This window comes from Macaca fascicularis, chromosome X, assembly GCF_037993035.2.
Source record: "Macaca fascicularis isolate 582-1 chromosome X, T2T-MFA8v1.1".
In the NCBI taxonomy this organism is placed as follows: domain Eukaryota; kingdom Metazoa; phylum Chordata; class Mammalia; order Primates; family Cercopithecidae; genus Macaca; species Macaca fascicularis.
In genome coordinates this window covers 126,134,244-126,147,038 of record NC_088395.1, presented here as the reverse complement: position 1 = coordinate 126,147,038, position 12,795 = coordinate 126,134,244, and the positions used below count along the sequence as shown (strand labels likewise).

General features: G+C 47.5%; 1 protein-coding gene and 1 non-coding gene across 3 annotated transcripts; both read left to right on the top strand.

The window, feature by feature from the left end:
- Positions 1 to 6,966: 6,966 nt before the first annotated feature.
- RPL39 (ribosomal protein L39) lies at positions 6,967 to 12,577 on the top strand. 2 transcript variants are annotated; one of them, XM_015444313.2, is made up of 4 exons: positions 6,967 to 7,082; positions 7,279 to 7,478; positions 9,082 to 9,185; positions 12,349 to 12,577. In XM_015444313.2, the coding sequence occupies exons 1-4, from the start codon at positions 6,998 to 7,000 to the stop codon at positions 12,395 to 12,397; spliced, it is 438 nt and encodes a 145-aa protein (XP_015299799.2). In that variant the 5' UTR covers positions 6,967 to 6,997; the 3' UTR covers positions 12,398 to 12,577. The 2 variants fall into 2 exon arrangements, with proteins under 2 accessions (XP_015299799.2, XP_045239278.1); XM_045383343.1 differs by having other exon boundaries at positions 6,967 to 7,113.
- LOC123571484 (small nucleolar RNA SNORA69) lies at positions 11,593 to 11,724 on the top strand. Its single transcript, XR_006695640.1, has one exon. It is a non-coding gene; the product is annotated as a small nucleolar RNA SNORA69 (small nucleolar RNA).
- Positions 12,578 to 12,795: the final 218 nt, after the last annotated feature.

Below are 12,795 nucleotides of genomic sequence, written 5' to 3'. Positions count from 1 at the left end.
ACTGCTGACTGCAGCCTCAAACTCCCCAGTCTCAGGTGAGCCTCCCACCTCAGCCCCCTGAGTAGCTGGGACTATAGGCATGTGCTACCACACCCGGCTAATTTTTGTATTTTTCTTGTAGAGGCAGAGGTCTCACCATGTTGCCCAGGCTGGTCTCAAACTCCTGGGCTCAAGCGATCTGCCTGCCTTGGCCTCCCAAAATGCTGGGATTATAGGTATGAGCCACTGTGCCTGACCTGGGGGTTGCAATTTTACTTTATTTTATTTTATTGTTGAGATGGAGTGTCCCTCTGTCGCCCAGACTGGAGTGGAGTGGTGTGATCTTGGCTCACTGCAACCTCCACCTCCCGAGTACCGGTTCAAGCAATTCTCCTGCCTAAACCTCCCAAGTAGCTAGGATTACAGGCACGCACCACCATGCCCAGCTAATTTTTTGTATTTTTAGTAGAGACGGGGTTTCACCATGTTGGCCAGGTTGGTCTTGAACTCCTCACCTCGTGATCTGCACCCCCCCCCCCCCCCCGGCCTCCCAAACTGCTGGGATTACAGGCGCGAGCCATCGCACCCGGCCAAGTTGCAATTTTTTTTTTTTTTTTTTTTTTTTTTTTTTTTTTGAGACGGAGTCTCGCTCTGTCACCCAGGCTGGAGTGCAGTGGCCGGATCTCAGCTCACTGCAAGCTCCGCCTCCCGGGTTCACGCCATTCTCCTGCCTCAGCCTCCCGAGTAGCTGGGACTACAGGCGCCTGCCACCTCGCCCGGCTAAGTTTTTGTATTTTTTAGTAGAGACGGGGTTTCACTGTGTTACCCAGGATGGTCTCGATCTCCTGACCTCGTGATCCACCCGTCTCGGCCTCCCAAAGTGCTGGGATTACAGGCTTGAGCCACCGCGCCCGGCCCAAGTTGCAATTTTAAATAGATAGAGTGATTAGGGAAAGCCTCACTGAGAAGGTGACATTGGAAAAAAGACCTGAGACTGATGAAGGAAGCCATGAAGGCGTGGGGACATCTAGGGGAAGAGCTTCCAGGTAGAGAGAAGAGCAAGTGCAAAGGCCCTGAGCTGAAAACTGCCCAGTATGGCCGAAGCCCAGTGAACTGATGGTGAAAGCAGTGGGGGATGAGGTCGCAGTGGGGGATGAGGTCACAGATGTGAGGTGGAAGAGGCTGATGTGGAAGCATATGCCTGTTGTGAGAACTTGGATCTTTAATTTTTTTCTTCTTTTTACATGTTTTTGGAGATAGAGTCTTGCTCTGTTGCTCAGGCTGGAGTGCAGTGGTGTGATCTCACCTTACTGCAGCCTTGACCTTCCGAGCTCAAGCAATCCTCCCACCTCAGCCTCCTGAGTAGCTGAGACCACAGGTGTGTGCCCCGACATCCAGCTAACTTTTTAACTTTTTGTAGAGACAGGGTCTCCCTATGTTGCCCAGGCTGGGGCACTTAGATATTTACTGGAGTGAAATGAGCCATTAAGAACCACTAAGTAGGCCAGGCACAGTGGCTCATGCCTGTAATCCCAGCACTTCGGGAGGCAGAAGGGGGCAGATCCCTTGAGCTCAGGAGTTCAAGACCAACATGGCCAACATACACCCCCATCTCTATTAAAAACACAAAAATTAGCCAGGTGTGGTGGCATGCACCTGTAGTCCCGGCCACTTGAGAGGCTGAGGGAGGAGAATCACTTGAACTCAGGAGGTGGAGGTTGCAGTGACCTGAGATCATGCCACTGTGCTCCAGCCTAGGTGATAAAGCAAGACTTAGTCTCAAAAAGGTAAAAAAATAAAAAGGAGCCACTAAATACAGTGACATGAGGCTGGGCGCAGTGGCTCATGCCTGTAATCCCAGCACTTTGGGAGGCTGAGGCGGGGAGATCATAAGGTCAGGAATTCGAGACCAGCCTGGCCAACATGATGAAACCCCATCTCTACTAAAAAAAAAAAAACAAAACAACAACAACAACAAAAAAACACACAAAAAATTAGCTGGGTGTGGTGGCGTGTGCCTGTAATCCCAATTACTCAGGAGGCTGAGGCAGGAGAATTGCTTGAACCCGGGAGGTGGAGGTTGCAGTAAGCCAAGATCACGCCATTGCACTCCAGCCTGGGCGACAGGGCAAGACTCGGTCTCAAAAAAAACAAAACAAAACAAAAACACAGTGACATGATCAGGCTTAGGTTTTTTTTTTTTTGAGACGGAGTCTCGCTCTGTCGCCCAGGCTGGAGTGCAGTGGCGCGATCTCGGCTCACTGCAAGCTCCGCCTCCCGGGTTCACGCCATTCTCCTGCCTCAGCCTCCCGAGTAGCTGGGACTACAGGCGCCCACAACCGCGCCCGGCTAATTTTTTGTATTTTTAGTAGAGACGGGGTTTCACCATGGTCTGGATCTCCTGACCTTGTGGTCCGCCCGCCTCGGCCTCCCAAAGTGCTGGGATTACAGGCGTGAGCCACCGCGCCCGGCCAGGCTTAGGTTTTAACAGGGACATTGACTGCTGTGTTGAGAAGAAACTGTAGAGGGGCAGGGCCAGACGAAGGGGGAAGAGTTTGGAGGATTTTGCAGTAATCCAAGTGAGAGATGAACCACGGTGGGGGAAATGAGAAGCACTGAATTCGAGATATATTTTTGAGAGCTTACAGGATTTGCTAAGAGATTGGATTAAGGGTGTAACAGAAAGAGAAGAGTCAAGGGTGGGTTTCTATATAAAATGGCCTTTAAAACAAAGAGCCATTCTGTTAAAGAAGTCTGCAAATTACACTGGGCGCGGTGGCTCATGCCTGTAATCCCAGCACTTTGGGAGGCTGAGGCGGGTGGATCACTTGAGGTCAGGAGTTTGAGACCAGCCTGGCCAACATGGTGAAACCCGTCTCTACTAAAAATACAAAAATTAGCCAGGCGTGGTAGCATGTGCCTGTAATCCCAGCCACTTGGGAGGCTGAGGCAGGAGAATCACTTGAACCCAGGAGGTGGAGGTTGCAGTGAGTGGAGATAACGCCATTGCACTCCAGCCTAGGCGACAGAGTGAGACTCCATCTCAAAAATAAATAAATAAATACATACATAAAAAGAAGTCTGCAAATTGTTGGTCCCCAGGATAAATCTCAGACTCCTCGGCTGGCTCTGGGAGGCCCTGGATACCTGTTCTCAGCATCTACACCTTTGTAAATATAATCGTCTCTCAGTATACATGAAGGATTGGTTCCAGGATCCCTTTAACACCAAAATCCACTGATGTCCAAGACCTTTATATAAAATGATGTAATATTTGCATATAACCTACACACATCCTCCTCTATACTTTAAATCATCTCTTGTTTACTTATAATACCTAATGTAGTGTAAATGCTATGTAAATAATTGTTATACTGTACTGTTTTTCATTTGTATTTATTTTTAGAGATAGGATCTCACTACATTGCCCAGGCTTGGCTTGCACCCCTGGGATCGAGCAATCCTCCTGCCGCAGCCTCCCAAGTAGCTAGGACTACAGGTGCATGCTGCCACACCTGTCTGTATTTGTATTATTTTTTTATTGCTGCATTATTTTTTTCCAACTTTTTTTTTTTGAGACAGGGTCTCACTGTATTGCCCAGGCTGGAGTGCAGTGGCACAATCATGGCTCACTGTAGCCTCGAACTCCTGGGCTCAAGTGATCCTCCCTTCTCACCTTCCAAGTAGCCAGAGCTACGGGCACATGCCACCACACCCGGTGGCTAAATTTTGTATTTTTTGTAGAGATAGAGTCTCACTATGTTGTCCAGGCTGATCTAAAACTCCTGGCCTCAACTCTTTCTCCTTCCTCAGCCTCCCAAAATGCTGGGATTACAGGTGTTAGCCACTGCACCTGGCCCCTGCTTTGCTTTTCTTGATGACACATCCTTCTGATGTGCCATGTAATTTATATATTTGTGTCTAACATGTCACTATAATTAAACTCAATGAGGGCAGAGTTTTTTTTTTTAGGCTTGTATTTTGAAATAATAATAGATTCACAAGCAAAGAAAGGGTCTGAGAGGCCCTGTGTACCCTTTATCTAGTTTTCCCCAGTGTTTGCATCTCACATAACTATAGTACAATATCACAACCAGGAAATTCACTTTGGCACAGTCCACAGAGCTTATTCAGATTTCACCAGTTATACATCTATTCATCGGGGCAGGGTAGGCAGGGGGGAGTTGTATAGAATTCTTTTTTTTTTTTTTTTTTTTTTTTTTTTGAGAGAGAGTCCCGCTCTGTCACCCAGGCTGGGGTGCAGTGTCACAATCTCGGCTCACTGCAACCTCCACCTCCTGGGTTCAAGTAATTCTCCCTGTCTCAGCCTCCTGAGTAGCTTAGACTACAGGCACGTACCACTATGCCCAGCTAAATTTCTTTGTTTGTTTTTGTTTTGTTTTGAGACAGAGTCTCGCTCTGTCACCCAGGCTGGAGTGTAGTGGTGCGATCTCGGCTCTCTGCAGCTTCTGCCTCCTGGGTTCAAGCCATTCTCCTGCCTCAGCCTCCTGAGTAGCTGGGATTACAGGCGCACGCCACCACGCCTGGTTAATTTTTTTGTATTTTTAGTAGAGACGGGGTTTCACCATGTGGGCCAGGCTGGTCTTGAACACCTGACCTCAGGTGATCCACTCGCCTCAGCCTCCCAAAGTGCTGGAATTACAGACATAAGTCACCACACCTGGCAAATTCTATCACATGTGTAGCTTTGTGTAATCCCCACCACAAAAAATCCAGAACCATACCATTGCCACCAGATTCCAAGAGGGCAGGGATATTTGGTCAGATGTGTTTGCTCCTGTACCCCCAGCACGAAGACCCGAACCAGACAGAGTAGGTTCTCAAAATGTGTGGAGTTGAAAAGGCAGTAGAAGGTAGTGGTGACAGCACAGACTCTGAAGCCTGAACTACCTGAGTCTGGGCATACAACTTAATCTGTCCCTGCTGCACTTCCCTCTTCTGTAAAATGAGGATAAATAGGCCGGGCGCGGTGGCTCAAGCCTGTAATCCCAGCACTTTGGGAGGCCGAGACGGGCGGATCACGAGGTCAGGAGATCAAGACCATCCTGGCTAACACGGTGAAACCCCGTCTCTACTAAAAAATACAAAAAACTAGCCGGGCGCGGTGGCGGGCGCCTGTAGTCCCAACTACTCGGGAGGCTGAGGCAGGAGAATGGCGTGAACCCGGGAGGCGGAGCTTGCAGTGAGCTGAGATCCGGCCACTGCACTCCAGCCTGGGCGGCAGAGCGAGACTCCGTCTCAAAAAAAAAAAAAAAAAAAAAAAAATGAGGATAAATAACCGTACTTACCTTGTAGTGTTCTGGTGAGGATTCAAAGGGTCACTGGTAAGACATGGTAAGCTCATAGTGAGGCTTGAATTAATACATGCAGGCACATAGTAACTATCAAGCCCCATAAGCAACATTCACTGTTACTGTCATCCTTTTGTATCACAACAGAACAGATAGTGCTAGGAGCCACAAGAAAGATACAAATAAACTATTAGAACAATGTTGAAGGGGTGGTGATTTCCAGCTAAGGGGAAGAGACAGCATTTGAATTCGGCCTTAGAAGGTGACTGGTGGTTTCATGAGCTAAATTATGTTTCCCCAAAATTCATGTGTTGAAGCCCTAATCCCCAGGGCCTCAGAATGTGAATTTAGGCCGGGCACGGTAGCTCACTCCAGTAATCCCAGCACTTTGGGAGGCCGAGGCGGGTGGATCACTTGAGGTCAGCAGTTCGAGACCGGCTTAGCCAACATGGTGAAAACTCAGTCTCTACTAAAAATGCAAAAATTAGCTGGGCGTGGTAGGGCGTGCCTATAATCCCAGCCACTCAGAAGGCTGAGGCAGGAGAATCACTTGAACCCAGGAGGCGGAGGTTGCAGTGAGCCAAGATTGTGCTATTGCACTCCAGCCTGGGCAATAAAAGGAGACTCAGTCTTGGAAAAAAAAAAAAAAAGAAAAGAAAAGAAAGAAATCTGTGCTATAGTAATATATGGGCTTCTTAACATAGTTCTACTTGTGAACTTAATAAGTAATATAATTTAAAGGAAGTGTGTGTAAATAATGTCTGGAGACATCTGCATCAACTGTAATGTAATATGAAGCCATCTATGATTTCTATTAGTGACCAAGTCACAAGTACTGCTAATGCCACTGTGGTCTGTTGCCTACATTCGTAAATAAAGAAAGCATTAAATTTCATTAAATTTGGTGGAAATAAAGTTGTATTTTCCCATTCAAGTTCATGGGATCCTCTGAATTCTATACATGGACTCTTGTGGACTCCAGGTTAAAAACCCTTTCTGTGATCCATTGGTGCAAAAATGCTTGAGGTGACTGCAAATATACGTGGAGGTTTTTGCTTTTATTTATTTACTTTTTCCTTTTTGAAATGGAGTTTTGCTCTTGTTGCCCAGGCTGGAGTGCAGTGGCGCCCAGCTCACTGCAACCTCCGCCTCCCGGGTTCAAGCAATTCTCCTGTCTCAGCCTCCCGAGTAGCTGAGATTACAGGCGCCGACCACCACGCCTGGTTAAATTTTTTGTATTTTTAGTAGAGACAGGGTTTCACCATGTTGGCCAGGCTGGTCTTCAACTCCTGACTTCAAGTAATCCGCCCGCCTAGGTCTCCCAAAGTGCTGGGATTACAAGCGTGAGCCACCACGCCCGGCTTATTTTTATATTTATTTTATTTATTCATCAAAAATGAAAGGTTTTTGCTTTTAAACGGGGAAAAGGATTAAAACGGGGAACACTAGCATCCCAAACGCATGTCATTAATTATTGTACAGCTTGCCAAAGGCGGGATACAATGTCAGGCTGGACTTCTTAGCAGCCAAGGAAGAGGTTCTGTCCCTAACTTTCTGAGTTGAAAACTTTGATTGGCAACCTTTTGCCTAGTCGAAAACCCCAAGTGTCTAGGCTTACATAAGCGTCCACGTGGTCCAACCCCCTCTAACTTCTCCTGCTTCCTCCGACACGACTGTCCCTTCCCACACCTTCCAGCCAGGCCGGAATGACTCGTAGCCCTCCGGGAAAATGGCACTTGCTCTTCGCCTGCCCAGCTCCGATCCGGCGTTCCCAGTCCCAGGCGCCCGGAGGTGACGGTCGCTTCCCCTGCCCTCTCTTAGGGTTAGTCCCGCCCAATCGACTCCTTAGGTTTTCGGAAGGGCTTCTACTTTGGCATTTATCACGGGCTGTCTGCCTCACTTGCAAAGCAGGGTGCCCCTAGCACACTGCCGGGCCTCTCGGGGAACCCACTTAGGGAAGCGAAGCAAAGCGAATTGCATTTGGCAGGAACCAGCGCTCTTTCCCACGGCGCCATGGGAGCGCACCGGTGGGCACAGAAGGCACTAGGAAGAGGCGGTCGGCGAATAGCGTCACCTCCTAAGCTCCGCCCATCAGAAGCGCCTTCTAAGCTCGTTCTTCCGCCTGCTTCCCCCCTCTTTTCCTTTCTCCGCCATCGTGGTGTGTTCTTGCCTCCACTTCTCGCCATGGTAAGTCCATCGGTCCCCATCGGTCCCCATCGGCCCCCATCGGCCCCAGGGTGGCTTCCCAAACACCCGAGGCCGCTGCCACGAAATGCCTGGGCCGCGCGGGGCGTCGAGGCGCTGGTGTCTTTTAAAGGCTTTTTCAAGAAAAGCTCCATTTCGGCCACTGTTGTCTTCCTCGGCCTGGAGGGAAGCTAATGAGCCAGCGAGCAACCTGGAGAGGGGCGGGCTGCGCTGCGGCCGCGGATTCAAGGGGACTCTTTCTTTGCCGGGCCGCTGCCGAGTCGGGCAGGGATTCCGGTTTCCCTTCGCTTGTAGCGAACTCTGGTTCTGGAGGCGAGGGTTGGGAGGTAGCAGCCACCCCCGAAATCGTGACCTGACTGTGGGCTGCCTGTGGCACGCGCAACGTGGAGGGCAATCAGGAGGGTAATGTGGGCTACTGGTTTTCGAAAAGGGTTTAAGCTTGGCGTGGAGAAGCGAACCACATTTTTAGATCCCAGGACTTTTGTTTAGAGGACGTTTATTCAGAGACTTGAGCGTCACCCCGTGGAAGCGCCTAGAACAAGGGGTGTTTTGTGAACCCGTATGTCATTCTGGCCTTCTTAGTAAATAGCAGTAGCGAACTAGTCACTCTTTACTGGGAAATGTGAAATGTTGATTTACAGATGTGGAGGCGATAAGTACTGATATTTTGTCACTTGTCAAGTAATAGTTTATTACTTGACAAGATTTACAACTGCTACTGTGGGGGGGGGGGGCGTGTAATCTTTGCCTTCTTTGTATTGGCTCCCATTATTATGCAAGGGTATGTTCTTTCAGGTTGGCCAGGCATTCAACCTGCATCCGTGCCCTTTTTGCGAGATTATTCTGTAGATTTGGGGGAGTATTGGGGTTGGCCTTAGATGACTGAAGTTCTTTATGAAAGCCAAAAGATGCAACTAGAAACTGAGACAGTCATCCTCGGAAAAGTGACATTTCATTTCTTTTTAAATTTAAAAGTTTATTTTTGTAGCAGTGAAAATTAGCAGTAGGGATAGAGTTACGATTAATACCGAAATGGTGAGTAGATCCTCTGAACGTCAGCAGGGACTTTCCCTAAGTCTTAATTACCCTCCCAATGACACTTGAAAAGTATGTACCCCTATTTTACAAAGTAGAGCACTGAGATTCGTTGACTTGCAAATGGTAGATGGTTCTGTTTGACTCAAAGCTGTGTTCTTCCCAGGAAGCCAAGTTCCCTCGCCATTCCCAGTGTGGTCGTCTGAGTCCTTGGGGGACCGCAGGGTAAACTGAAAGGTAGCCTCTGGCTGTGGAGCAGAGAGGACCTGGGTTTCAATTCTGGTTCTGCACATTGATGCTCTGATTTTGTGCATGTTTCTTAACCTCCTGATTCCACTTATTTAATTTGAACAATAGAAACTGTGGTATCTGCCTCCAGAGAAGTTGTGAGGGTCAGAGACTTGCTTGGTTTGATGGCTTAGCATTGAGAAGATTTTGGGGCTGGGGTATGTGTTAAGCACTCAAATGTTGGTTTGAAGGAGTTCTTGACTTTGAATCATTCAGGCAGTCTCTAATATCAATGTCTAAATTGATTGCATTTTCTTCCCAGTCTTCTCACAAGACTTTCAGGATTAAGCGATTCCTGGCCAAGAAACAAAAGCAAAATCGTCCCATTCCCCAGTGGATTCGGATGAAAACTGGAAATAAAATAAGGTAAGACCTCCATCATACTGCTTGTATTTTGCTAAATGTAAGAGCCACTGTACCTGGCCAAGGTTACTTTTTGAGTATAAATACATGATTAAAATTGCTTGCAGTCCAATCCACCCTCTGACAGCATTCTCAAATTCCTTTCTAAAAACATGCCTCCTTTGTTTCTGCACTGCATCCAGGCCACAGCTGGGCTTATGGGCAGTTTTCCAATACTTGTTAATTGCCTGGTTATCTTCAGTCTGAGCTAGGTCATAAGGTGGAAGGCTGCCTTATACACATCCTGGTGGAGAAGGCCCAGTCAGTGTTTTTAGGCTTTTTGTTTTTGTATTTTGTTTTTTTCGAGATGGATGGAGTCTCGCTCTGTTTCCCAGGCTGGAATGCAGTGGCACAATCTTGACTCACTGCAACCTCTGCCTCCCAGGTTCAAGTGATTCTTCTGCCTCAGCCTTCGGAGTAGCTGGGACTATAGGCATGTACCCAGCTAAGTTTTGTGTTTTTAGTAGAGATGGGGTTTCACCATATTGGCCAGGCTGGTCTCGAACTCCTGAGCTCAAGTGATCTGCCCCTCTCGGCTTCCCAAAGTGTTGGGATTACAGGCATAAGCCATTGCGCCCGGCCTTTGTTTTTGTTTTTTGAGACAGGATCTTGTTATGTTTTACATGCTTCATTGACACTATCACTGCAGCCTCTACACCACCAGGCTCAAGTGACCCACCCGCCTCATCTCTCTGAGTAGCTGGGACTACAGGCACACGCCACCACACCTGGCTAATTTTTAAATTTTTTGTAGGGATGGGGTCTGTCTGTGTTGCCCAGGCTGGTCTTGAACTCCTGAGCTCAAGCAATCCTCCTGTCTCACCCTACCAAAGTGCAGAGATTATAGGCGTGAACCATCGCACCTAGCCCAGTTTTTTAGATGTTTCTCTTTTCTAAAGAGAGACTAGAAAAGATTGGAAAACTGCCCTGAACTGCAGAAGTAGTTGATCTCAAAGGAAAAACATTACTAGAATTGCTATGAAGGACCTCCAAGGTCATCTAGCCTAACTCCAGGGAAAGCTAGGCCTGAAACTCAATGACTCGTGCATGGCTTTTTCAGCCTGTCGCTCTTTGGACCTGATGGGCCTTGAGACGGGTTTTGAAGGGAGGAAACATAAGTATCAAGAATCAGCAAGAGCTGCCCAAGGTTCAGCAGTTGCTCTCTCACCCAGGCTGAGTGCAGTGGTGCCACCCTCCCACCTCAGCCTCCTTCTGAGTAGCTGGGACTACAGGCGTTCACCACCATGCCTGGCTAATTTGTGTACCTGTTGTAGAGATGGGGTTTTGCCATGTTGCCCAGGCTAGTCAAAGCACTTTTTTTTTTTGAGACAGAGTGTTGCTGTCATTGCCCAGGGTGGAGTACAGTGGTGTGATCTTGGCTCACCGCAACCTCCGCCTCCCGGGTTCAAGCAATTCTGCTGCCTCAGCCTCCCAAGTAGCTGGAATTACAGGCGCCTGCCACCACACTCGGCTAATTTTTGTATTTTTAGTAGAGACGGGGTTTCACCATCTTGGCCAGACTGGTCTTGAACTCCTGACTTCGTGACCCACCCGCCTCCCAAAGTGCTGGGATTACAGGCGTGAGCCACCGCGCTCAGCCAGAACTTGATTCGAGTTGCATGGCAAAGCTAGTGGGATTGGTTTGCTAAGAAGACTTAAAAGTGTAGCTTCTTAGGGCTAAAGTTGAGGGCCCATTTCCTTGGATCATTTAGCCAGTTAGATGTGAAAATTGCCACCCATTGTAATGTTATGGGCTAGTTAATTGCTTACCATTTGATTACTGGATACTAGACACTGTCCTTTATTGTTTGATACATCTACAGGAACGTCGGGTTTCTCTGTGTCCTGCCTGATGGTGGGACCTGCTTGTGAAGAATGAAAGAAGTATATATAAGCCAGGCACAGTGCCTCATACCTATAATCCAAGCACTTTGGGAGAGGCCAAGGCAAGAGGATTGCTTGAGGCCAGGAATTTGAGACCAGCCTGGGCAACATAGGGAGACACCCCCCACCCCCATCTCTACCGAAAAAAAAAAATTAGCTGGACTTGGTGGCACATGCTTGTAATCCTAACTATTTGGGAGGCTGAAGTGAGAGGATCACTTGAGCCCAGGAGTTCACAGGCTGCAGTGAGCTGTGATCCGGCCACTGCATTGCAGCCTGGACAACAGTGTGACCCTGTCTCAAAAAAAAGAAAAATGTATGTAACACTCAATGCCTAGTTCAATAAATAACTTGCTATTAAACTCTGTGGTCTCCTAGAATTGAGAAGGTATTTTGTACGTAAGATTATATACCTTTGACCCAGATGATTGACCTGATGGAATGATTTTCATTGTCTTAGCTATCTTCCAGTTTTAAAAATGTTTTGAAAGCAGGTTGCAATTACAGTGCTTCATTTTGTGGAAGTACTGCCATTATCCTGCTGAGAGAAAAGCCGCGTTAATCATTTTTGATTTTGCCTTTATGAGGGTAAAATCATGACAGATTGACATGGACAATTCAGGGATTGCTGTTTCCCTGTACTAGACGTGAATGGGGGAGTTGATTGATTGTAAAGATCACGCGAGGCCAGGTGCAGTGGCTCACGCCTGTAATCCCAACACTTTGGGAGACAGAAGCGGGTGGATCTCAAGGTCAGGAGTTTGAGACCAGCCTGGCCAACATGGTGAAACCCCGTCTCTACTAAAAATACCAAAATTAGCTGGGCGTGGTGCGGGGGGGAGGACTCCATCTCAAAAAAAAAGTATCATGGGGGAGCTTTTATGTGTTTGTGACCCATTATGAAGGGGTTCAGAATATGTGTGTACCTCCAGGTCCATTGAATCAAAAGTGGGTGCAGGTACACTTGGAGAGAGCGGGCTTCCCCACTGCTGTGATCCCAGTTAAGAGCCTAGCCTTGAATTATTTTGAGAGGATAAAACTTGACTTGGCTAGTTTTTAAACACATAGGGAATCTTTTTTTTTTTTTTTTTTTTTTTTTTACTCTCCAGAAAGAACTCCAAACTTGTTAAAGGAGAGAAAAGTGGTACCCTTTGTATTTTGTGGTACCTAAAAGGTTGTGTGAATGGGAACGGCTAAATTGCTGTCGGACTGCCTTTGTAACTTGACATGTTTTTCTGTGTAGGTACAACTCCAAAAGGAGACACTGGAGAAGAACCAAGCTGGGTCTATAAGGAATTGCACATGAGATGGCACATATATTTGTGCTGTCTGAAGGTCACGATCACATTACTATATCAAACTGAAAATGTCACCACTCTCTGGAGAGTTCGATGTATTTTCCTCTCTGAATCTATTATGAATGCGTTGGTTGGCTGGGTTCAGTAATAAATATGTGAGGCCTTTCATTTCAATTGCTGTTGTATTGTGGTTTGTCAAGTACTGAATTCTCCCTTCCCTGCCAAACCTAACAACAGTATCCAGTAGACCTTTCTGCAGTGATAGAAACGTTCTCTGGCTACCATATGCTTGAAGTGTGTTTAGTGTAAGGGACTGATTCTGCAAATTTTATTTTATTTTATATATATTTTGAGACGAGTCTGGCTCTGTTGCCTAGGCTGGAGTGCAGTGG

Coding starts and splice junctions, on each gene's coding strand:
- RPL39 (XM_015444313.2), top strand. CDS start 6,998: ATGACTCGTAGCCCTCCGGGAAAATGGCACTTGCTCTTCGCCTGCCCA. Junction 7,083..7,278: donor CCAGTCCCAGGCGCCCGGAG/GTGACGGTCGCT, acceptor TGCATTTGGCAG/GAACCAGCGCTCTTTCCCAC. Junction 7,479..9,081: donor TGCCTCCACTTCTCGCCATG/GTAAGTCCATCG, acceptor TTTTCTTCCCAG/TCTTCTCACAAGACTTTCAG.